General features: G+C 39.0%; 2 protein-coding genes across 5 annotated transcripts in view; one reads left to right on the forward strand and one right to left on the reverse strand.

Annotated features, from left to right (window-relative positions):
- Positions 1-5,906, forward strand: part of VPS54 (VPS54 subunit of GARP complex) — a 136,079-nt gene extending 130,173 nt beyond the window's left edge. The window contains exon 24 of one of the 2 annotated variants that reach the window (XR_005832955.1): positions 5,852-5,906. Coding sequence is in view for 1 of the 2 variants with exons in the window: in XM_040623418.1 (XP_040479352.1) it covers positions 5,852-5,879 (28 nt within the window). In the remaining variant the exon portion in view is untranslated. The remainder of the gene's footprint in view (positions 1-5,851) is intronic. The other variant, XM_040623418.1, reaches the window with a different exon arrangement.
- UGP2 (UDP-glucose pyrophosphorylase 2) overlaps positions 1-22,944 on the reverse strand; it is a 67,746-nt gene extending 44,802 nt beyond the window's left edge. Inside the window, exons 1-3 of one of the 3 annotated variants that reach the window (XM_008699923.2) lie at positions 22,787-22,944; positions 5,914-6,041; positions 4,973-5,080 (exon numbers count right to left, since the gene is read on the reverse strand). In XM_008699923.2, the coding sequence (XP_008698145.1) occupies positions 4,973-5,080; positions 5,914-6,027 (222 nt within the window). In that variant the 5' untranslated portion in view covers positions 6,028-6,041; positions 22,787-22,944. Of the gene's footprint in view, positions 1-4,972; positions 5,081-5,913; positions 6,042-21,803; positions 22,208-22,485; positions 22,615-22,786 lie in introns of those variants that run through there. The other 2 variants (XM_040623421.1, XM_008699922.2) reach the window with 2 other exon arrangements.
- Positions 22,945-23,461: the final 517 nt, after the last annotated feature.

Below are 23,461 nucleotides of genomic sequence, written 5' to 3' on the forward strand. Positions count from 1 at the left end.
CTGGGTGGCTCAGTTGTTAAGAGTCTGCCTTCAGCTCAGGGCGTGATCCCGGAGTCCTGGGATCAAGCCCCACATTGGGCTCCTCTGCTGGGAGCCTGCTTCTTCCTCTCCCACTCCCCCTGCTTGTGTTCCTTCTTAGGAACCTTCTTAGGCAGTCCACAGTACCTTCTTAGGCAGGCTCTGTACCTCCTTGTTTCTTTTATCTAGTTCCCATCCCTCTCCATCCAACATATAAACTCAAACATTAAGTTTGGTCAGGAACAAGATAATCACAGCCTCTCTAGAAAACAATGAAATGGTCAAATGAAGCTGTACATGCTCATGGGTCCTTCCTTGCTCTAATCCAAAACATTTATCTTAATACATTGTTATAAAACCTTCTTTTGTTTATATAGCTAAATATCAAGATACACCTTGATTATAACATTTATATAGTTAATATTCACAAAATTAGAGCAAAGCATTATACCATAACTCCATAAATTGAGTTCTTTTTTCTTAGCCATAATTCAATAAAATATGGACTCCTTATTTTTTTTAAGTAGGCTCCATGCCCAATGTGGGGCTTGAACTCATGACCCTAAGATCAAGAGTCAGATGCTCTACCAATTGAGCCAGCCAGGCACCCATGGACTCAATAGGCTTTTCAAAAAAACATGTATGTGCAGAGCAAACTAATGGTTGCAAAAGGGGCAGGGGTGGGCAAAGTAGGGGTAGAGGAGTGGGAGACACAGGCTTCCTATTAAACAATGCGCAAGTTATAGGAATAAAAGGTACAGCAGAGTGAGTATAAGCAATGGTATTATAATAGTACTGTATGGGGACAGATGGTAGCTACACTTGTGGTGAGCACAGCATAATGTATAAAATTGTCAGGAATCACTATATTGTATACCTGAAACTAATGTAACATTATGTGTCAACTATACTTCAACAAAAAACAAAAATTAAAAAAACAACAACACATGTATATGCTTACCAACAGAGCTAAAATGAAGTATTCAACACAGTAGGCAAGAGTGAGTAAAATGTGACAACATAAAATTTCAATGCCTATCTATAAGCATATCATTCACTCTAGTATTTTATAAAAAATATTTTTATCTAAAAATTAATCATCTGAACTGAAAATGGCACTTAAGGTCAGTTTTCTGGAGGCCAAAGAAGTAAAGAAAACTACTGAAGAACTTCTGAAAATAAGTATACTAAAATGGGGTCAGCAAAATTTTTCCATAAAGAACCAGGAAGGAAATATGTTAAGGTTATGTAGGCCACATGGTCTCATTACAACTATTCAACTCTGCCATTGTCACAGGACAGTAGCTGTAGGCTGTGTTCCAATAAAACTTTATTTATAAAACAAGATGGCCAACTAGTAGTCACCAACTCCTATATAAAAACAGAGATACTCTATTATGACAGTGTTTATGAGCACAGCTTTGATGGAAGGCTGACATGTGAAATATTACTCGAAATAACTATTATCCCACAATAATTTCTTTTAAGTTAGGAGGCTAAAGTATCATCTACATTTAAAAAACAAAAACCTATGTGTACAGGGGCACCTGGGTGGCTTAGTTGGTTAAGTGTTTGCGTTTGGCTCAGCTCATGATATCAGGGTCAAGGGATCCAGCTTCCATGAGCAGGGAGCTCAACGGGGAGTCTGCTTCTTCCTCTCACTCTCCTCTGTGCGCTCTCTCTCAAATAAATAAATAAAATCTAAAAAAAAAAACCCGTCTGTACTAAAGAAAGTTATGCTTTGAGAGGAAAACTGATCTCTGTATAATATCTATGACAAGAGACTGATAATCTGTAGGGAGGGGGATAAGGAGAAAGGGAACTGGAGGAATGTAAGGAAGCAAGGTGAACAACATTGTCCCATGATCTGTATTCTCAGACTACTTGCAAAAGTTGTTAACATACAGAGTGTAACATCTGTGGCCTTAAGAAGCTCAGGATATAAAAGGGAAATTTATCTTTTGCCTCTGAACTCTGAAACCTTCAACATTAAGGACATATAGGATTATAAACATATTTTTTTAAAGATGCTTAAAACCCAGGTTTCAAAATTTTTAATGAAGACTTACACTACAGAGAAAAGACTTTACTTATTCTTTTTCCGCATTTATCAATTCTACATTCCTATCAGTAACTATGGCTCACTACCGGCACAAAGTCTCTTGAAAGTGTTTGTCAGAACCTTATTGGGAATGGTAGTACTGAACTGGAAAAATCGCTAGGTGGTTCTGATCCCTCCCTTCCTTCCTTCCCCACCCTACAATCCCTATTCCAAGAAACCCTTCTTCATATCACAATCTTCTCTCAAAATACGCAAAGGTAGATTTCTCACTGGCAAAGCAGAATCTTGTACCTTAAAATATACTGGAAGTAACAAATTTGTGTGCCTTCCTTCAAGGTAGGCATCAAACGGTTACATTTATATAGGAAATAACCAAAAAAGTCCAGATATGCAAGCAAGAATTAACCATACCTTTACACTCAGGTTCATCGTTAATTAGAAAAATGAAGTTACTTCAATGAGGAATAAATTCCTAGGCAAAAATTATAGTTACTTAAGAGAAGAGAAATACACTTGCCTAAAGTTTTGTTATAATTTTAGGCCAATTCACAAACATTTTTAAAAATCTGACAATTTACAAATAGTTCCTTTTTTTTTTTTTTTTTTTTAAAGATTTTATTTATTTATTTGACAGAGACAGCCAGCGAGAGAGGGAACACAAGCAGGGGGAGTGCAAGAGGAAGAAGCAGGCTCCCAGCGGAGGAGCCCGATGTGGGGCTCAAACCCAGAACACTGGGATCACGCCCCGAGCCAAAGGCAGACGCCCAACCACTGTGCTACCCAGGCGCCCCTACATAGTTCCTTTTTTAAAACTATATACTATCCAGAAGAATTCTCTTATTACTCTTTTTCAGGAGATTCATTCTATACTTAAAATTAGAAAAATAAATCATATTTCATTCACTAAGGCCAACGAATCAAAGACCAAAACAGTGGACATTACACACACACACACACACACACACACACACACAGTAATTGGCAAGCATCATAGGCAAGAATTTTAACTTCAACATAAAAAATGAGAGACTCCTCCAGTTGAATGCTTAGGTGGGATTTCTTTTTTTAGCTTGTTTCTTTTCTTCTTCTTCTTTTTTTTAACAAAGAGCATGTAATTAATAATTTTAACAAGTTTAAAAACTGAAAAGCACTGTCCACATACTGGAAATAAAAGTACTCCTAACCAGGAACTATATTTAAGATTTCCTCAGGAAAAAATATGAGGGACTCCATTAGCTTAAGCCACCATAAATGGTATATAAATTAATGTGTGGAGTTATGTTCCAATAAAACTTTACACAGTCAATGGAGTAGCCTTCAGGTAGTACTCTGCCACACCCCTGCTCTAAACAGCGTTGTTTTAAAACCAATATTAGATTACCTAAGACTGTAGACATTTAAGAGATAAACTATCTACATACAATTGCTCCACTCTACCAAATCTCTTCTACCTGCAACAAAACGAGCTACAAAGCAGCAGATGTCAAATGGGAAAGGAAAGAAAGGTCAATATGTTAACAAAACCTATTCCCTAGACAATAACTGCATTTAGATCATCCATTCAGCAAACATTTGCTCAGGACACAGGGTTCCTGGCTTCAAGGTCTTGCAAGAAGACAACACATGCATACAATCAACTATTACTCAAGCCAGCTAAATGCCACATGATGGTCAAAATAACCACTAGTATCTGAAAAATGCTTCATGGTTTACATACACCTTTTAATAAAGCCTCATGGCAACCCTGTAAAGTACCTAAGTCACTTGGTATTATTCTCATTTTACATAAAACTCATAAATAGTAAAACTAGGATTTGTTCCTCTAATACTACTGTACTACACTTCTTCAGAACAGCTTTAGGCTAGAGGTCGATGACAGAGGTGGAGGCATTTGGACTGAGCCTCAAAGAATGAGCAGGATTTTGATAGGTGAAGAGACCAAAGTATTCCAAGGAAATGACATACACAGAGGTCTAGAAGCAGGGAAATACAACGTGTGAAAAGCAGGCAGGGGAAATATAGCTGTAAAGATGGTTTGAAAGCATGAGGAGAGCTTTAGGTAGGTGACTTAGCATCTGTGTAAGACACTAAAGGCTATGAGAAATCAGATGGTTTGGGAGAGGGAAGGAAGAAAAGAACATAAATAAAGCTCTTACTGTGTGTTTGGTACTTTGCAAAAGAATTATCTCATATTCAGGGATGTTATGTTATGAAGTAGTGATGGGGTTCCTGGGTGGCTCAGTCAGTTAAAGCATCTGCCTTTGGCTCCCGTCATGATCTCAGGGTCCTGGGACTGAGCCTTGCATCAGGCTCCCTGCTCAGCAGGGAGTCTGCTTCTCCCTCTGCCCCTCCCCCGTCTTGAGCGCACGCACGCGCACTCTCTCTCTCTCTCTCCAATAAAATCTCTAAGAAAAAAAAAAAGTTATGAGGGGCGCCTGGGTGGCTCAGTCATTAAGCGTCTGCCTTCGGCTCAGGGCGTGATCCCAGGGTTCTGGGATCAAGCCCCGCATCGGGCTCCTGCTCTGCTGGGAACCTGCTTCTTCCTCTCCCACTCCCCATGCTTGTGTTCCCTCTCTCACTGGCTGTGTCTCTCTCTGTCAAAAAAATAAATCAAATCTTAAAAAAAAAAAAAAAAGAGAAAAAGGAAAAAAAAGTTATAAGGTAGTGTTATAGGGAGATTAGACTTTCATAAGTCCTCTGCAGGACTGAAAGATGGGCCTAACAGAAGGAAAGCAGTAGGCTACCTCTGTAGTTTTGGCATGAGGGAAGAGAATGCAAAACAATTCCTGTCTATGTCTCAAGTGATGCTTCTTACCCACAGTACCTCACCCCCAAATTTAAACCCAGGTTTTAAATTACCTTAAATTTTCCTACATTTTATCTAAAACTTACCGAATCTTCTGGAGGTCTCTGGATTTTTCCCCAATCTACAGAAGGCCCCTTTTCTTGCAGAAATCTATGAAATAGCTTCCGAAATCCATCAAGGTCTTTTTTAGTGTGCTATGAAAACAGAAGTTCTTATTACAACTAGCAGAATGCTTACTATTTAATAAATGTAGATACATATTATACATTTAAAACACCTTTCAATGAAATTCTTGTACTATTAAAACATAAAGTAGAGCAGAGACTTTCTTATATAAATCCCCAACTTAAAAGTGAAGAGGAAGAAAAGCTCATAGGAACCACACTTAAAGAAATACAAGCAAATAATCCCCCAAATCTCCCACCAGTATCATGTAAACTGAACACCATTAAGTCCATGGGAATTTCAATTGGATCTCCACATTTATTCACCAATATCTTTCTCTACCACTTTTAATGAAAATTAATCTTTATCTAAAGAAAAAGGAACAAGACACAGCTAAACTCAAAACATTAAGTACAAACTGAAATTTGAAAATGAAAAGGATGATCTATTGATTTATAAGCAGAAAAGTAAAAATACCTGTCTACGCTGGGAAACCTCTATGATAGCTGACAAAGTAGCATGATTCTATTAGAACTGGCTCTCTGGAAAAAGGCATGCAGCAGGATATATGGTTGATAAACTTCTCACAATTCTAACTGAATACTGGTATCCATTTTTCTACCCAATGATATTAGAACATGGAACAAATACAATTTTGTTCTGATTCTTTTAGACTTTAGAAACTTCCTAGAATTAAAAAAGAAAGGACAATGGTTTAACAATGGGCAAATGCTGAAAATCCTTAATTGTTAAGCAATCTTAATTTTTTTTATTGCTCTTATATTTTGTGCTTATTTCAGGCTGGATGATAGCAATTCAGTATGTTGATGGATGGAAGCCAAAAACGTTGTAGAATCCTTACCTCAAACTCATGTGATGGTGCTGTGGTAAGTATTTTTTCTAGTTCCTTCTTCACAGATAATTCTAGTTCTTGTCGAATGACTTCTTGAAACTGAGACGCGCCATCTTGAGACATGGCTTTTCTAAGATCTTAAAAACATAAAACCACCAACAGGAAAATCAGACAGCCATTCACACAGCTGGTAAGCTATAACTGATTTATTTCTAGTGCACCAGCAACTGAAAAGGGCTCAATCCTATGGTCCCATCATCCTCTCGAAGGATTTCAGTAGTGTCAACTAATTAGGACTATATAACCATATGGCCTCAAATCTGGTACACCTATATGCATTCCTAGTATATCCAAAACACTAATAAACACTTTTGGGGAGAAGGCGCATGTGGGAATAAAAGGATTAATATTTACTTGTGCATAAGTTCCAGCTCTACTAATGTTTCCCTCTTAGCCATCAAAGCTAGAGAAAAATGAGAACAACTGGAATGATGTTAATAAGGGTATATTTTACAGAACATGCCCTTATGGAACTACCACCTGATAAGAGAACTGAAGGGGCTTAGCAACTTCACAGAAGCAAAAAACCCCATCCTCTCCGGGCCAGATGAAAAAATTTAGGAATTCTTTTTATTTTAGAAAGGAAGCCACTCCAGTTTCACATCCCTTACTAAAGAATAACCCCTTGAGAGATACTAGCAATTCCCAGGCGCCTCTATGTCTCTGGCATCAAAATTTTCACTTAAAAGGACACAGGGCTCTTCCCCTCTTCTTGTCCTCAATTTCAGCCAAGACTTTTCAAGCTTATCTTTGTTAGACAAGACAATCAGGGCTTTTGGCATAGCTGGGCATCTCTGTGATAGATGGATCTCACTAAAGGTGACTCACTAAAGGTGACAGAAATGCCTGATGAAAACAAATAAAAATAAAAAAACAGAAAAAAGAAAACATCCCAGGCCTAAGTACCTTGGGAAAAAAATGTCAACACAGGTTGTTTTACATGCTTAGCTATCTAGGTAGTAATTATCTTGTCTACTACTTACAAAATAAGGGATAATCAGACTATTATTCACCTTACCTTTTTTCTTCAATACCTAACTCAAACTATTTAGCACAATCATATTTCAATAAAACTAAAAATACTCCCTCCCAGATACCATAAATTTTTTTTAAAGATTTATTTATTTTAGAGGCAAGAGCAGGGGGAGGGGTAGAGGGGGAGGGAGAGGGAGAATCTCAAGAAGACACTGTGCTGATCAAGAAGCCCAACTTGGGGCTCAATCCCAGGAGGCTGAGATCATGACCTGAGCCAAAATCAAGAGTCCCACGCTTAACTGACTAACCCAACCAGGAGCCCCCACCATAAGTTCTTTTGTTATCTGGGCAGAAGAAAACATTTATTTTTAAGTTAAAGCCAGCATAATATTTTTAAGATACTTGTGAGAGCAGAAATTAGTACATTATGTAACTCTTAAAGCAATTTATTTGATGTGGACAGCTTCTCCTTCTCCCAAATACCTAAATATGTTAACAAATGAGATACTTAACATCATTCTTCAAAAACCTTTTTAAATCTATTTTATGTCATACTGAAATCCAGGAGGAAAAAAAAGGAAATTCGGTGAGAGCACACAATTTAATCCTAAAATAGCCATTTTCTACCTGCTCTTTTTATAGGCATAAACCACAACACAACTAAGTTTATGGACTCCCGTAAAACTTTTAAGTGACCCAAACAGTGGTCCGTAAATAACTTCTTTGAGCTAAGAAACACACCTGCGTGTTCCATAAACAACCTAAATGTATGTTTCCACTAGTTAGTAGCAATTTGATTATCATGTGTAAAAATTCATGACAGTGGATGAGGGCAGATGCATAACTAGGATAGGTAACTAAAAAACTCCTGCAGAACATTTTAAACTAGAGTTAATGTGACATCAACTATACAGGTTCATCCCTTGGCTGACTTAATTGCAATTTAAAATTTGTCAAGGTTTAAGTACCCCCCACCCTGTTGCCCCATGTATACCTGGGATATCTCTCCCCCAATCTCTAAGCCAACTCCCATATTTAAGAAATAATTTAGAAGAAAACTCTACTAAATATAAAACCTCTAAATTAAGGAACACATGAATTTTTTGATTCTGTGTCACAGATGGATTAAAATAGATCAAGAACTTTATAATGATTTTTTTAAAAAGTTTTTCTTGGACTCAAAGACATCTACAGACTTGCTGCTCTGTTGCTGAAGTTTAGATCCTGAAAGCCAGCATTCCCAGTCACATTCCTAAAAATTAGTGATGGAAATAATTTATATTCTGGGCAAATGCCAAGATGAGGTAACAATAAATGTAACTGCAAAGTTTAAAGATAACTGTAATAGCTGTACGAGAACAGTAAAAAAACAAAAACAAAAACAAAAATCGAACAAAAAACCCACCAAGCTTTAGAGACTTCCTCTGCAGAACAACTGCCTATCATTCTACATGATTTAAGGTCAAAACACACAAAACCCATCTCACAATCCTCTCTATCAAGCCAAGATAAGGCTGGCTGGTTGAAAGACACATTTAATGCTACATGTGGTATTTGCCAGTGCAGGAGCTTCAACCTTAGGATATAGATTTAAAAAAAAAAAAAAACCAGACACAGATTCAAACTCAAACTCAAGTTGTAACAAATATCCCTAACCTTTATTCCTCCCATTTCTTTGATATAGCACCAAATGCAAACACAGAACAATTTGTATTCCTTCCAGCCACTCTACAGATATGAACAGCTAATAAAACAAAGAACGTTATAAAGAGCCTATCACCTCTTCCACCCTATTGCACTGCTGTTTCCTTCCCTTTCCTCTGCACAGTGTTATTATGAAGTTTTGTGGGAGTTTTTTTGTTTGTTTGTTTGTTTGTTTGTTTTTAGGGGCTAAAGAATAAAAAAGGGCTTTTAAGGATTAAAGCATATGCAAGAATAAGAACTTATGCTTAATCAAGAAGGGTGTCTATCTTAAACACCTGACACAGTTGGGAGGCACAGAGCTAGAAACCATTTCCCTTAGCAGTGACCTCCTTATCCATCCTGAATTTTCTTTTTTTTTTTTAAAGATTTTATTTATTTATTCGACAGAGATAGAGACAGCCAGCGAGAGAGGGAACACAAGCAGGGGGAGTGGGAGAGGAAGAAGCAGGCTCATAGCAGAGGAGCCTGATGTGGGTCTCGATCCCATAACACCGGGATCACACCCTGAGCCGAAGGCAGACGCTTAACCGCTGTGCCACCCAGGCGCCCCCCCATCCTGAATTTTCTAATAAAGGTCTGGAATATCTGGTAGGAAAAGAAGTACAGACCTTTAAAGCTTTCTTGGACTTAACATTCTCAGGTTACACTTCTGGCAAGGGCAGGTGTGTTTCTAATGGAAGGTCAATTAAGGAAGCCCCTGAGTAATGCAATATTCCTAACCTCCCAAAATGTTTTATCCCTTCTCACTTCCTAGCAATAGAGAATTGCTCATCCTCGACTTTGGACAGAGTGTGGATTAGGAATCAAACATTTCATTATCGGGGTGCCTGGGTGGCTTAGTCAGTTAAGCAACCAACTCTTGGTCCGGCTCAGGTCATAATCTCAGGCTTGTGAGATCAAGCCCCATGTTGGGCTCTGTGCTGGGCATGGAGCCTGCTTAGGATTCTCTCTCTACCTCTCACTCTGCTGGCCTCCCCCAACCCTTACTTGTGTGTGCACACACGCTCTCTCTCTCAGAAAAATAAAAATAAAATTGAAAAAATAAAAGAACAGCTGCGAAATTAAAAAAAATTTTTTTCATTTCCTTGGTCATAACTCAAAACATTTTTTTTTAAAGATTTTATTTATTTATTCGACAGAGATAGAGACAGCCAGTGAGAGAGGGAACACAAGCAGGGGGAGTGGGAGAGGAAGAAGCAGGCTCATAGCAGAGGAGCCTGATGTGGGGCCCGATCCCACAACACCGGGACCACGCCCCGAGCCAAAGGCAGACGCTCAACCGCTATGCCACCCAGGCGCCCCATAACTCAAAACATTTTTAAGATGAGAGGGAGCATTTCATCTACCCTCAACATTTTACAGATGAGGAAACTGAGGCTGAAATAGGTAAATGAGTTATCCCAGGTCATAGAACCAGCAAATGCTGGAGCTCAGAAGCAAAGCCAATTTATTCTGAGTGCCATCCCACCACAGTAAAATGGAAATATCCTGCTCATTTTTTCCTCCTAGTCTGACTCTCTTTAATCCTTGGCACAAAATCCAAAAATAACACTCCAAATGCATTTCTATCAGAACATCTTCTTATACCCAATGGAACAGACAGGAACCTCCCTTCCACATGGGCTTACTAGAATTGTCCGTTTGACTTAATTATAACTTAATTTAGGATAGAACAGGCAGTAACTTTTTTTTTTTTAGAAGTTTTTCTGCCACCTCAATTTCCTAATTCTTCCTTGTTCACAAGAACTAAAATTTCAACATCGTGGACTTTGCCCTGTCCAACTGGAGCCAAAAAGAAAAAAAAAGGAAGAGGAAAGCAATAGAATCAAGAGGTAGGAGACACTCAATGTAACAAGTGATTGTTTTCATTTAATTCAGGTATTTCATTTCATCCATTTCATCAACTAAGAGGTATACATAACACCCTTCCCTGACATCCTGATACTGGCACAAACAAAACAATTTCACATTCTAAAGGAGAAAGCTAGCTTCACAATGCACAGGCCATGGAAAGATTATAGAAAGAATACCAAGAGCAACAAAGAGGTTTGGAGCTCTCCCCAGGCCACCTCCCCATAAACCACTCATTAGATCTATCAGTCCCAATCTTCCTTGGAAACCACATTGAGAGGAACCCAAAGTCAGAGTATTGGAGAGCTCACGTAATCTTAAACTAGGAAATGATCTGTGAGCCAAGTATGATAGAGTCCCTACTCATCCGTAGGGGATGCGTTCCAAGACTCCCACTGGATGGCCTGAAACCGCAGATAGTACTGAACCCCATATATACTATGTTTTTTCCTATACATACATAGCTATGATAAAGTTTAATGTATAAATTAAGCATACTAAGAGATTAACAATAAAATAGGATAATTGTAATGTACTATAATAATATATGAATGTGGTCTCAAAATATTGTACTGTACTCAGCCTTCTTGTGACTTTGTGAGAAGATAAAACGCCTACAAGAGGAGATGAAGTGAGGTAAACGGGGCAGGTATTGTGACACAGCATTAGGCTATTGCAGGCATACCTCGTTTTATTGCACTTTGCTTTTCTCGCACTTTGCAAACATTGCCTTTTTTTTTTTTTTTTTTTTTTTTTTTTACAAACTGAGGGTCTGTGGTAACCCTGCATTGAGCAAGTCTGTCAGCACCATTTTTCCAATGGCAACTGCCCACTTCTGTCTCCATGTCATATTTTGGTATACTCACAGTATTTCAAACTTTTTCATCATTGTTATCTTTGTTATGGTGTTCTGTGACCAGGGATTATGACTCACTGAAAGTGCAGATATGGTTAGCATTTTTTAGCAATAAAATATTTTTAATTAAGGTATATATATTTTTTAGACATAATGCTATTGCACACTTAATAGATTACAGTATAGTATAAACGTAATTTTTAAATGTACCAGGAAACAAACAAAGAAAAAACCCCACCTCATTTGACTCTCGCTTTACTGCAGTATTTGCTTTATTGCTGTGGTCCAGAACTAAACCTGAAATATCTCTGGGGTATGCCTGTATTGACCTTCTGAGTATGTCAGGAGGAGGATCATCAGACCTCAGTTGAGGTAACAGCGGATAAGGGGGGACTACTGTAAGTTTAAAATTCTAAGAATGTACTGGTAACTGGAAATACCCATGGATAAAGTTGAGGACATATTCTGACTAGATTTAAGACCAATTAAAGCTAATCATCCTCTTTCGGGTTCTCACTGCAGTTCTTAAACTTGGTTATTTGTGAATATTCCTCCTAGAAAAGCTTTTCTTCTTCGGATTCCATTACCCAACATTACTCTACATCTTTTCTTACCTCTGTGACCAGGCCTCAATTTCCAAAACTGGCTCTTTCTTTTCCTACTCCCTGAGTTTCCTAAGATTCCGTGTCCAGACCACTTTTCCCCTCAATTATTCCCTTACCAGTCTCATTACTGATAACTCCCAAATATGTGCCTTGCATCCTGATCTTTTTTCCTGAGCTCCAGACTCACATTCCCTACAGCCTTCTAGACTTTTTCCACCTGGATACTCAGGTTGGGTACCTCAAACTCAACATGTCCAAATCATCTAAACCAAATACGCCTCCCTGCTCCTCATGATATGAACATTCTCCTAGTCAGTGCTATGTGACCTATAAACCTCAACACAGTTGACTCTTCCCTTCTTTCCCCTCACATAACATCAATCCAATACTATATACTTCAATTGCCACAATTCCATTCATTGCTTTTCATTCCCACTGCTGCTACTTTAACTTCCCTCTCATTTTCACTCTCCTGGTCATGATGACAACAGCTTTCTAACCAGTCTGTCCATATGTCACTCTAATCTGGTGGTACCAAGCAGAATGGATTGGTCTCCCTAAGCTGCAACCCCAATCATACCACCTCTTTCTTCATTGATGGTATTTGTATTTGATGAGAAACAAATACAAATTTCTTAGCCAGACCTGTCTTAAAGGCCAAGTTGAAATAACTTTTTGAGTACCCAAAGTTAATGAAAGTGCTAAAGCAGAATGCCTAAAGTTTGCAATTTTAGTTCATTTGTGATATCTCAATAGTGCTTCTAAAACTTTAATGTGCACACAAATCCCCTGGAGGGCTTGTTAAAACATAGATTCCTGGGCAAGCTCCGAGGATTCTGACTCTGGGGGTAGGTCTGGTGTGGGGAGAATAAGTATTTCTAATAAGTGAATGCTACCTGCATTGCTTTGAGTAGCTCTGATATAAAGTATACTCCACTTACCTTAACACATTTGTAGCAGCCATGCTCATCGTTCTTCTCCCTACACAATGCTATTCTGTCATCTATTGTCTGCCCCAAGGCCATGTGCTTTAGAGATGGCACCAGGCCCAGATTGGTCTAAAGCCTTCCCAGAGATTGGTTTAAGCATGAAACATAATATGATTCCGGCCAGTGAGCCACAAGGGTATAGTCTGCCAAAGGACTTAGGAGAAAGGTGCTCCTCACTGAAAAAAGAGACACATGGAAAGAAATAGTATCTTTTCCACTCCTGGACATATGTGCCCACCTCTCACTTCCAGTTACTTCTGCCATCAGGGACCTTAAGGGAAGCTAACCTAAGAATGAGAAAGATAGGCTTAAGAAAGCAGAGGACAAGGAAGGAAAGACTGATGCAGTCTTCATACTCAATTAGCCAACTCCGGAACATCCCACTTCAAGATTCATGTGATGTAAGTGCCTCATTTTTTAAGCCAACTGTGTTTGTACTTTTCTGTTCCATGAAATTAAAAGCATCCTAATTATTATAAGACTGTTCCAAAACACACATCTCAAGTGTCATTCAACATATTTAGAGCAGGGTAGGCAGAAATGAGGAGGAAAAAATTAGAAATTAGTGGCCCAGCATGAATTCCAAAATCATGAGAGATCATCCAAGCCTCCAGGAAACCTCCCTAATACCTCAGCCCCCAAAGGCTCAATCTCTGCAATTCTACTATTTTGGGGGTGGTGTTCTGTGTTCCTGGTGGTAGTTTCTGAACATGCAAAGAGTCCTTCCCTTCTATCACAACTCCTTTAATGTGAAGGTTTTAATCACTCTATACTATATCAAACCTATATATACTATATATATACTATATCAAACCTATATATATAGTATAGACCTCAGTACTATATCAAACAGCCCCTAAAGTTTAACTCTTTGCTTAGATGTCTGTCTGCAACACTTCAAAGGCACTGGCCAAGAAAAATTTTCTTCCAACACCTACCTCAGCACCTGACACAGTGCAGACACCTGATAATATGTAAATAAGAGATCAAGACATATATTCATATTAGCGGCTTGAGCAGCCACTAATATATATCATTTGTCAGAATTCAGTTTAAATGTAATCTCCTGGATATCTTTCTAAACTATGCATGGTTGCCCACGACATGCTCACGTGGTAGATTCTTCTACCTCTCCTTTATAACACCATGCTTTTTAAAGTTTATTCAATGTCTGCCTTTCCCAACAAGTTATAATCTCTGTAGGAATATATCATGTCTATTTTGTTCAGGCTATATTCCCACTGCCTAACACAGAGCTTGAAACATAGTAAATATTCAAGTAATGTTTATTAAATAAATGAGTAAGAGCCTATTAAGATACTGCTATGTGGCAGAAATACATTTAGAAGGTAGAGTCGAGTCTAGTGAAGGTAGGGTCTGATAAGGCCAAACAGAAAGTATTCAAGAGGCAGGATTTATGGTGATGGGGAAGCAAGGCTAAGCAAAATACGGACTGTGTCTTGAGTACCTGAAGTCCCCAAAGCTTCATAAGAAGAGGCTAAGTTATCAGTCAATTATCAGGTATGTTGTCAAAGAAATTTCAAACTGATAGCCAATCTAGACAAAATGATCTCTAATTTTTTTTTCAATTTTTATTATCTTATATAAAAGTTAGCATAATGTTTTCACTAACTTTAAAGATTAAATAAAACCGTGCAATTTGTATATTTAGATTAAGCTTAATTTAGGAAGAATATAGTCCAGGTCATTCAATAACAAGAAAAATCAATTGGTTGATTTTATATGATCTTTTAGCACTAAAGTCAATGTTGATTATTTTGGCCTGCAAACCATAGTTTGACTATTTACATTTACATAGACTTTTTTAAAATTTGTTTTTAGAGAGAGAAAGCGCGATGAGGGGGGAGGCAAGGGAGAGAGATAATCTCAAACAGACTCCCCACTGAGCACGGAGCCTGAAGCAAGGCTCAGATCTCAGGATCTCAGGATCTCGGGACCCTGAGATCATGACCTGAGCGGAAACCAAATCAGTCCCTTAACGCACTGAGCCACCCAGGCACCCCTACATTTACATAGATTTTTAAATGACTCAGTTTTACATACATATGAATGCTTAATAAACGCTTTCTGATAAAGATAAAAGGTACTAGTTTTCTCAGAACTGTTTCAGCACTAAATATGCAGAGCTACTTGCTAATCAAGATTTTTGCTAACTTAACTGTTTTAACTGTTAGAATTTACAGATAAACCAGATTTCTCATTAATAATTAAGATGAACTCTGCTCTCATATAACAGAGTAGCTCTTAAAATCTTAAGGGAAAAAAAAGAAAATATCACTTCTGGAAAACAGAACTTTCAGAAGAGATGTGTCAACTGATTGAATAATATTACCTTGCATTAAGTTTAACAGATATAGGAAGGCATGCCAAGGGACCTAGAACACTCATTTGTTGAGAGGAAGAAAAAGAGATACAACATATACTCATCATCAAGCACAAAAAAATTATTTGGCAGGCTTGCCCTGTAATTTGACACATGTGCATTTAGATAAAACTTCTAAGCTTGGAAAAGTTTAAAGGTCAGTGAGTCCTAATCTCTTATCTTTGAGATGAAACAGGGCCCCAGAGATGCTGACTTGCCTAAGGACACAGCAGCAGCGCCAAGCTGGAATCCACACCCTGGTGCCCTGCTTCTCCTTCCTGAAGGAAGGTCTCCCCTTTCTTGGTTACATGGTTTGTCACCTCCAGGAGTATGCCTGAATGAAAACATGCAAAAACCCAACTATGTCTATAATGTGAGATTATCAGGTGAGGTTAAAACTACATACCAGAATAAGCATCCTTTTATGCTCTTCACCTTTCCCTCCATACTGTTTTCTGGGCAATGAAAAATCCAAGAAAGTTTTTATGCACTCTCTAAATATTTTATTACCAAGGCTAAGCATTTTATCACTGGCATACGTGAACCTAAAACAGTGCATTTTCCATTTTCCTGCACTCTGGAAGTTTTAAAATTCTAGGCAGGGTTTAAACATAAATGAAACATCACATCAGCCTTTGCCAGGGCAGCAACCAGAGGAAAGCAAACTCCAAACAACTTGTCTACAGGCCTTTGTGGCCAAGGAGCAATGGAGTTATTGTTAAAGAGACTATCCCCTAGAATAGTATTTTTCACACTTTGGTGACTATTAAAAAGTGGACTAAGCATAATATGACTATTTCATGTACATGAATACAAAGAATAATTTTTTTAAAGATACAAGTGAAATCACAGAGAAACAGGGAACTCTCTTGATTTGCATAGGAAAAATTAAATATCTAGAAATGTTCTGGAAAACAAAACATTTTGTTGTTTATGTAAGTTAACTAAGACAACATAGCCAATTTCTCCTTGGTTCTCAAAAACAATCCTTAATTGTCAAAATGGTTTGGGGGCACAATCGATTTCATCTGGCAATACCCAAGAAAAATAAACAATGGCACTTTTGGCAGAGGCAGAAATTGAGCCCTAAACAATTACTTTGCAACAAACTAAAGGAGATGTCGGCATCACCAATAACTGGGAAATAGCTTTCAAATGGAGTATTATCCCCTTTCTCACACTTAAGCCCTATCAAACACAAAAAGTTTAATTTTCTTTTGATAGCCTGGCAAGCCAACTTTCAAAGAATTTAAAAGTTATTAATAGAAAATGCATGCCTGGTGAAAGAATTTCAGAGGCATAAGACATATGGCTTCAATTAATTGTCATTGTGCCTGGAACAATCTATCAAATCACCCAAGACAAAGATGTCCAAAATGCAAACACTATTATACCAAATTCAAAATATGAGAGTTTAGAAAAGAAAACATAGGCTGTGTCAAAAGGACACAAGTCTTTAGAAAAAGTCAAGCTTCTGAAGAGATTCCAAGCAATCAAAATGGTGGTAAAGTGAATCATACTTTCTCATTCACTAAATCCCAAACCCTCAGAGGATCTCCCCCAAATTTTATTCAAATAATGCTGGGGTTTCCTCCATTGGAATAAATTCTGGATATCAAAAGAAATAGCATATGGAAACTTAGTACAGTCAACTCTTACAATTATTCATTTTTTAACAGATAACCCAGAGCTAGTTTGACTTTCAAGTATTTATTTATATTAACCTTTCAATAATGGATATCTGGCTGTCTGAGAACTCCTAAGACCCGCACTGACACATAAAAGTACCAAATACAAAATGGTAGAAAACAGAAAACCACAGTATATTCTTTTACCTAGAGCATTTTCATTATTAGGCCAACTAATGTTCTTTACACAAATTAAGTATCTCATTATTTTAAAGTTACTACAGTTCATAAAATTACAATTTTCTATGAAGAAAAAATAACACACATACACAGAGAAAGGTCTCTGTGTAGCAATATCACAAGAAAACACCTACCATTCAAACTTAACATTTTAGAGTAGTTTCCTCGTAATTTTTCAATTTATCTTCAGAATATTAAAATGGCACTTTCAAGAAGTATACCAGTTTTATTTCTCTAATGTTCCCTATCAATTTCTTTTCTCAGTAAGCTTTCCAAATGAAAATCATCCATCTTACTACAAGAAACACCCAGTTATCAAGAACAAAGGCAATTTAACCACAGAGATTACAAAGTCCATGGTGAAAACAAAGTTTTCATCAGCTCAACTATTCTGAGTTTCTTTTAATTTTCCATTTATCACTGTGATTCTAATTTAACTAAGTCCCCCTCCAACAACATAATGAATCCTTCACCGTATCTTTAAAAACTGAAGAGTGTGCCTTAATCATTGCTTTGCCCCCTCTATTAGTGTTTGAAATCCACGTCACAATCCCCCTGGGCTAAAAGCATCCTAGTCATCTAAATAATCAGTAATAAGCTAAATTTAGTTTGAGGATTTGAGAAGAAGCAGGCCAAGGCCCAACCTCCACAACCAGGCCCCAAAATGCATCTCATCCCTATATTCATCTGAGACCCCTCCAGTTAAAATTAGCTCAGCTAATCCTCCTTGGCTAGCTGCCATCTACCAAGTAGGCATCACACACACACACACACACACACACACACAAAGTCATAAAAAGAGAATTCCAACAAATGGGAAAGTTGATAGGCCTCAAATATTTTTAAGTGACACAGAGATACTCAAATGGCTTCCCCTGAAATATAAGAAAGTACCTCAATTTAAGACTATTAAGGGACATTTTATATAATTTAGATAGATAATGGCCTATTAAAAAGTTAAAAAAAAAGTTCCTCTAATATTACAGTATAAGCACATAACATAGTCTTAGCTGGCTAGATGACAATATTTCCTGCATCATTTATAAATTTCAAGTCATGTGGAGAGAGATTATCCCATAGCACTCAGAACTTTTAAAAAGCAAAATCCCAAATGGCACCTATTGACAAACCTGGCAAAAAGTCACATCAGCTGAAGACCCTTAGTATCTCCAACTGTGACAGGGAGTCCCTTCTCACTCAGCTAGTACTCGCATGTATTTAGAATAATTGGGGGCCCTGCAACAACCCCTGGAGTGGAGAAAACTAGCAAATGGGAAGTAATTTCACAGGTGCAGGCAGAAGGTGACCTGAGGGCAGAATACAACAGCTAGAGAATTATATCCTAGATCCAGGAAAGAAGAGTCTTCCTATAAGAAAGATATTTAAGTGCCTGAGGAACACAGACTTGGGAGATGCCCAAAGAAAACTAAACTTTCTTTTGGCCAAGGAATATATACTGACAGTGCTCCTGCCTATCAACACTAAGCATTTTTATTAATTGAACATTTCTACCTAATGACTTAACTGGTCCCAGTGCTCGAGAATGGAGATGCCCAGGTTTCCTACAAAGCACATTACCTAGCTTTGGGAGAAGAGATTCAAGCAAAGTATAGCAACCCCAAATCTTGTCCAGGCATTCAAAAACATGCACACAACACACAGGTATAATAATACCTAGATGTGCTGAGTTTCAAGTGCCCACTATAAAGGATACCCATGAAATCTCAATACAGTGTATTGCACATTGTAAGCACTCACAAACTGTTTTGTTGACTTGGACTGAAACAAAAACTGTCACCAACTATGTATTCACATCACCATTCAAGCTTCCCTCCTCCTACCCCTGCACTTTTTTTTTTTTAAATATATCAACTCCGAAGTCCTGGGGGCACTAAACACCAAACTTAGAATAGGAAAATAAAGAACTGTCATACCTGCTTTGTTTCTATTTACTTCTGTTGACGACATGTGATTACACTTACGGTGGCAATGCTATCTGTATGGCCACCATCATTTTTAGAACGAAAAGCAAAACTCACTGGCCATCTAATATGTGACTAGGACATTCATATAATTCATCTCATTTCAACTTCTCAATAACCCTGTGGCGAAGTATTAGTACCCAATATTTATATAAGTAGAAACTAAGGTTCAGAAAAATTATGTATCTAAGATCACCTGTTAGCAGGATTCAAACCTAAATCCAAACCCTTCTATCTTTATAACATTTATGTAATCTAAGTGGTGTTATAAAAAAACTACAACTGAAAATAAAAATGTAGGCTAACCTACTAAAAAATACATGGAAAATGCTGAGTTTCTCACTTGTCATCTGTGACAAGTTCTTTTGGAGCATCCACCATTTCAAGACACTGTATTTCCCTCAAAGATATAATATTATCTTTGCCCACAGGGAATTCACAGTCTAGTTGGAGAAACAAGCCATTTGGATAAGTTTTTAATGTGAGAAGCCACAAAAGGTATTAGAAATAACAAGGGTTTTAGACACATTTATATATGAATGTCAAATGCTTACCAGCTGTGAACTTTGGACAAGATACTTAAATTTCCTCAGCTGTAAGGTCATGATAAAAATCTACCTCTTAGGGGTTTGTGAAGCTTAAATGAAACAACATGTGGAAACAGAGGCCTAATATTTGTTCAATCTTTCTTCTATGGAACGAGCTAAGTGTCAATACATAGAAATATCAGTAAATGACACAGCAAAGACTAAACAATTTGATCTGGCACAAAAAAAAATTCCAAGACAAAAATCCCAAAACTTAGACTTGAAAACTGATTTGTGGAGACAGCTGAATCATTAGCCAATTAGGTTTATCATTTGTAACAGCAGCAGAGTTAATTAAACATAGAGGGTTTACACCTGAAGTACAAAATTTAAACAATGACAAACAGGAACATAATCATGTTAAATTTGGGGGGGTTCATCTTTTTGTGCAAAACTGCTAATTTAAAAGGAAAACTACCATTTAAAGTAAAAGTGGATAGCAACTAAATGCAATGTTGGATTCAATCATGGAACAGTAGCCTGAATAACTCTGCAGTTAATAGTAACATACCTATGATAATTTCTTAGTTTTGACAAATGTGGAACTTTTCTATAAATCTAAAAGTATTCCAAGATAAAAAGCTTATTTTTTTAAAAAAGCAGATGGCAAGGGAAAGGAATATGCATAGCAACTCTTAGGTATTACCACTTGGATTTTGAATCTCCTGAAGACAGTCATTAACAGCAAAGGCTGTGAAATCAATCAACACACACCACCTAGGCAAGCTATTCTAATGCATAACTACAAGGAATACCTGAAGCGTAATATTTTTAACTTTTAAAGAGAAGTGACTTGTCCACTTCTCCCTCGCATATTCTTGCCAAAAGCAGCTTTCTGGTAATTTTGTTGTTGCTGTTACAAAATCAGAAAATTAACAGTTACCTCGTTTTTCCATCTTAAGACATTTGTTCAATCAGAATATAAAAAACCTCTCTCACCACATATAAGTTATAACATGAATTTGAAAGTCTACCGACAAGTGACATTTCTGAGCATGGTGCTAAAGGAGGCAGGCATAAGTGTCCCATCTGTTTCCATAATAAGACAGACAGTCAAATACTCTTAATCTATTATACAAAACTCAAAGAAGAGTTAATAAAATGATATAAAACTTACTAGGGCATTTTTATTCCTAAAGTCAAATAATGGCCCTAACTGACCATTTTTTTAAGTACATCTATTGAGTCACATTAAGTGGTTGTGAACTTTCACTAGTTGTGTGCTCAGCAAGATAGCTGAAGCTTTTATACTCTAAGGTCTGCAAGAGAAGGGTTTACTCGCATACAAGAAGGCAAATCCTATGCTAAAAACTAGTGAGTAACAGGCTTAAGGTACACCAATTTCAATGTGTACACCAACACACACAGACACACAAGCAATGTTAATGTTTAACTCAGTTCATAGGCATTCGCTAACCCTTTTTTAATAGACATGTAAAATTTAGAGGGCAATTTTCAAGTTTCAAAAAAACCTTAATAATCCTTTCAGATTTCAAAGAAGAAAAAAATAAACAGCAATGCAGCAAAGTCATTTCTCTTGCTGAAATGACCTCCAGCTTTTACAAGCTACTACCGGTTTCGCAATAACTGAATCTGAGACTCCAACCACGTACACACAAACGGAGTAGAAGCAGAGAACACTAAAGCTTCCCCAATAGTCCTGGTAAAACCCACCTACCTTCCCTCAGCCCTCCCAGTTCCCCTTCCCGTTCACGCACACATGGTTACCTTGACTCCGCCAGTAAAAGCCAACAGGAGTTAATTAGCACGTAAAATCCTGTTTTATCATTATTTACAGCTACTATCCTAGCGAGCCAGAGTGCTACTAACCTGATTTCAGGGAGGCAGAACTAAACTCAGCAGAACACAGGGGTATAAATTATACGTATCCGAAATGCTAACCCAGCAGCTCAAAGCAGCTCAAATGTCAATCTAAGGAAAAGGGTTTCGCAAACAGTATCTTAAATGAACATTTCCACTTCCAAACCACCCACCTCCCGACAGAAGCAATACGGGAGACAAAAAGAAGGGTGTCTTACCTTGTACATATCTCGACATTTTAGGGATTTATTAAAATACTCTGATGTATATATATTAATTTCTAGAGGAGCCACGCTATAGGGCAGGTCTCTCTCTTCCTCCCCTGCTTTAACCGACGTGTTCCCTCTCCCCTTCCTATGTTTAGTCACTTCAGAGAGTATTTATTCAAAGCGATTAAAACTGCCTCAAAAAAAAAAAAAAAGAGCGAAACAAAACAACAAAAAAACAAACAGGAAAACCTCCTCCACTTCCAAGAAGACAGGAACTTAGTGTGACTGAGTCGGCTTGGAACTCCTGTCTACACTGCGCTCCTGACACAAACCAGGGCCAACTGGAGACTCCCGGAAAAGGTAAAAACACACGAACTTAAATTTCATCAATGAAAGAGGAGGATCTACAACGGCTATTTCACCGCCCCCCGGGTCCCCACGCCCTCCTGGGCTGGACGGCAGCAGACACTGGCCGGCCGCACCCCCTGATCCCCTCCCCCTCGCTGCCGTCCAGTGTCCGGCCAGTACCCCAGGAAACCCCGGTCAACAGCTGCCAGCGCCCAAGCAGGGTCCGAGTGGCGGGTGAGGCCAGCAAAGAGAAGCAACGCAACCATTTTTACTAGCCCGTAAACACCCTGGGACTAGGAGGCGGCAACAATTCCGCGCACCCGCCGGCGGGCCGTCACCTCACCTCCTTCCCTCAGCGACTGGCGAAATCCTGCCACGGGCTTGTTCTCGGGAGGAACCGAAGGCCACACCGCCCCTCCCCCTCAGCAAACACTAAGGGTCCGTCCGCGAGGGGAGAACCCGCAAGCTGCCCCGAGCCCGAGGGACAGGAGTGCGGGAGGGCCCCGAACCCCAAATTCGGCCTCCTGGGCGTAACAGCGAGTCGCGGAAAGGAGCTTTACACATCTCCCAGAGGGAAACACACCCTCCTAAGGGGTCGCGGGAAGCCCGTCCCCGCCTCTCTCCAAACCGCCACCGAGACCCACCTTCCGCTTCTTTTAGCAGCTGGGAAATTGGGGGCGTTTATGGCGCCCCGGGAAGAAGGCTCGCAGGCTGAGGGAATGTCACCTCTGAGGCACCCTTCTCTCTCCCTCTCTCCCCTCACACATGCACAACTTGAACTCCTCGCCAGCAGTCACAGCCCAGCTGCTGACCCTCTGCGCCCACCTGGCTGCCGGCTTCTGACACCCCAAGCCCCCACTTTCTCCCAAACACCTCCCCTCCCCCTCCATTTGGAGCAGCCCCCCCTCAATGCGGAAATGTACCCGCGGTTCATACGGACAGGAAGAACTACCAGTCAGGAGCCGAGGCGGACACAGGACCTGACCAATGAAACGCACAGAGGTGGCAGGGGGCGGGCGTCTGCGGCCGGAGGAAGACCCGCGGAGGTGGGCGCTGAGCGGTACTCTGGAATCCGCCTGTGCAAGCCGCGCCTAGGGTGGCGGCGCAGGGGTGTTTCACCAGTAAAATTCCTGCCTTCTGCAGATATTTCAGCAAGGGAAAGAACCTGAAGGACGAGGGGTTATTTTTGTAGTCCATAAAAATGTTCCGGCTAAGCGGCGGATAGAGCCAGAACGCCCAAGACAACTACCTGAGAGAGCCCAGGCCCTTCTCAATAGATACAAATTCTACTCACTACTTCTGGTCTAGGGAGGGTGAAG

The sequence above is a fragment of the Ursus maritimus genome, unplaced genomic scaffold (genome assembly GCF_017311325.1).
Source record: "Ursus maritimus isolate PB19 unplaced genomic scaffold, ASM1731132v1 scaffold_6, whole genome shotgun sequence".
Classification (NCBI taxonomy): Eukaryota; Metazoa; Chordata; class Mammalia; order Carnivora; family Ursidae; genus Ursus; species Ursus maritimus.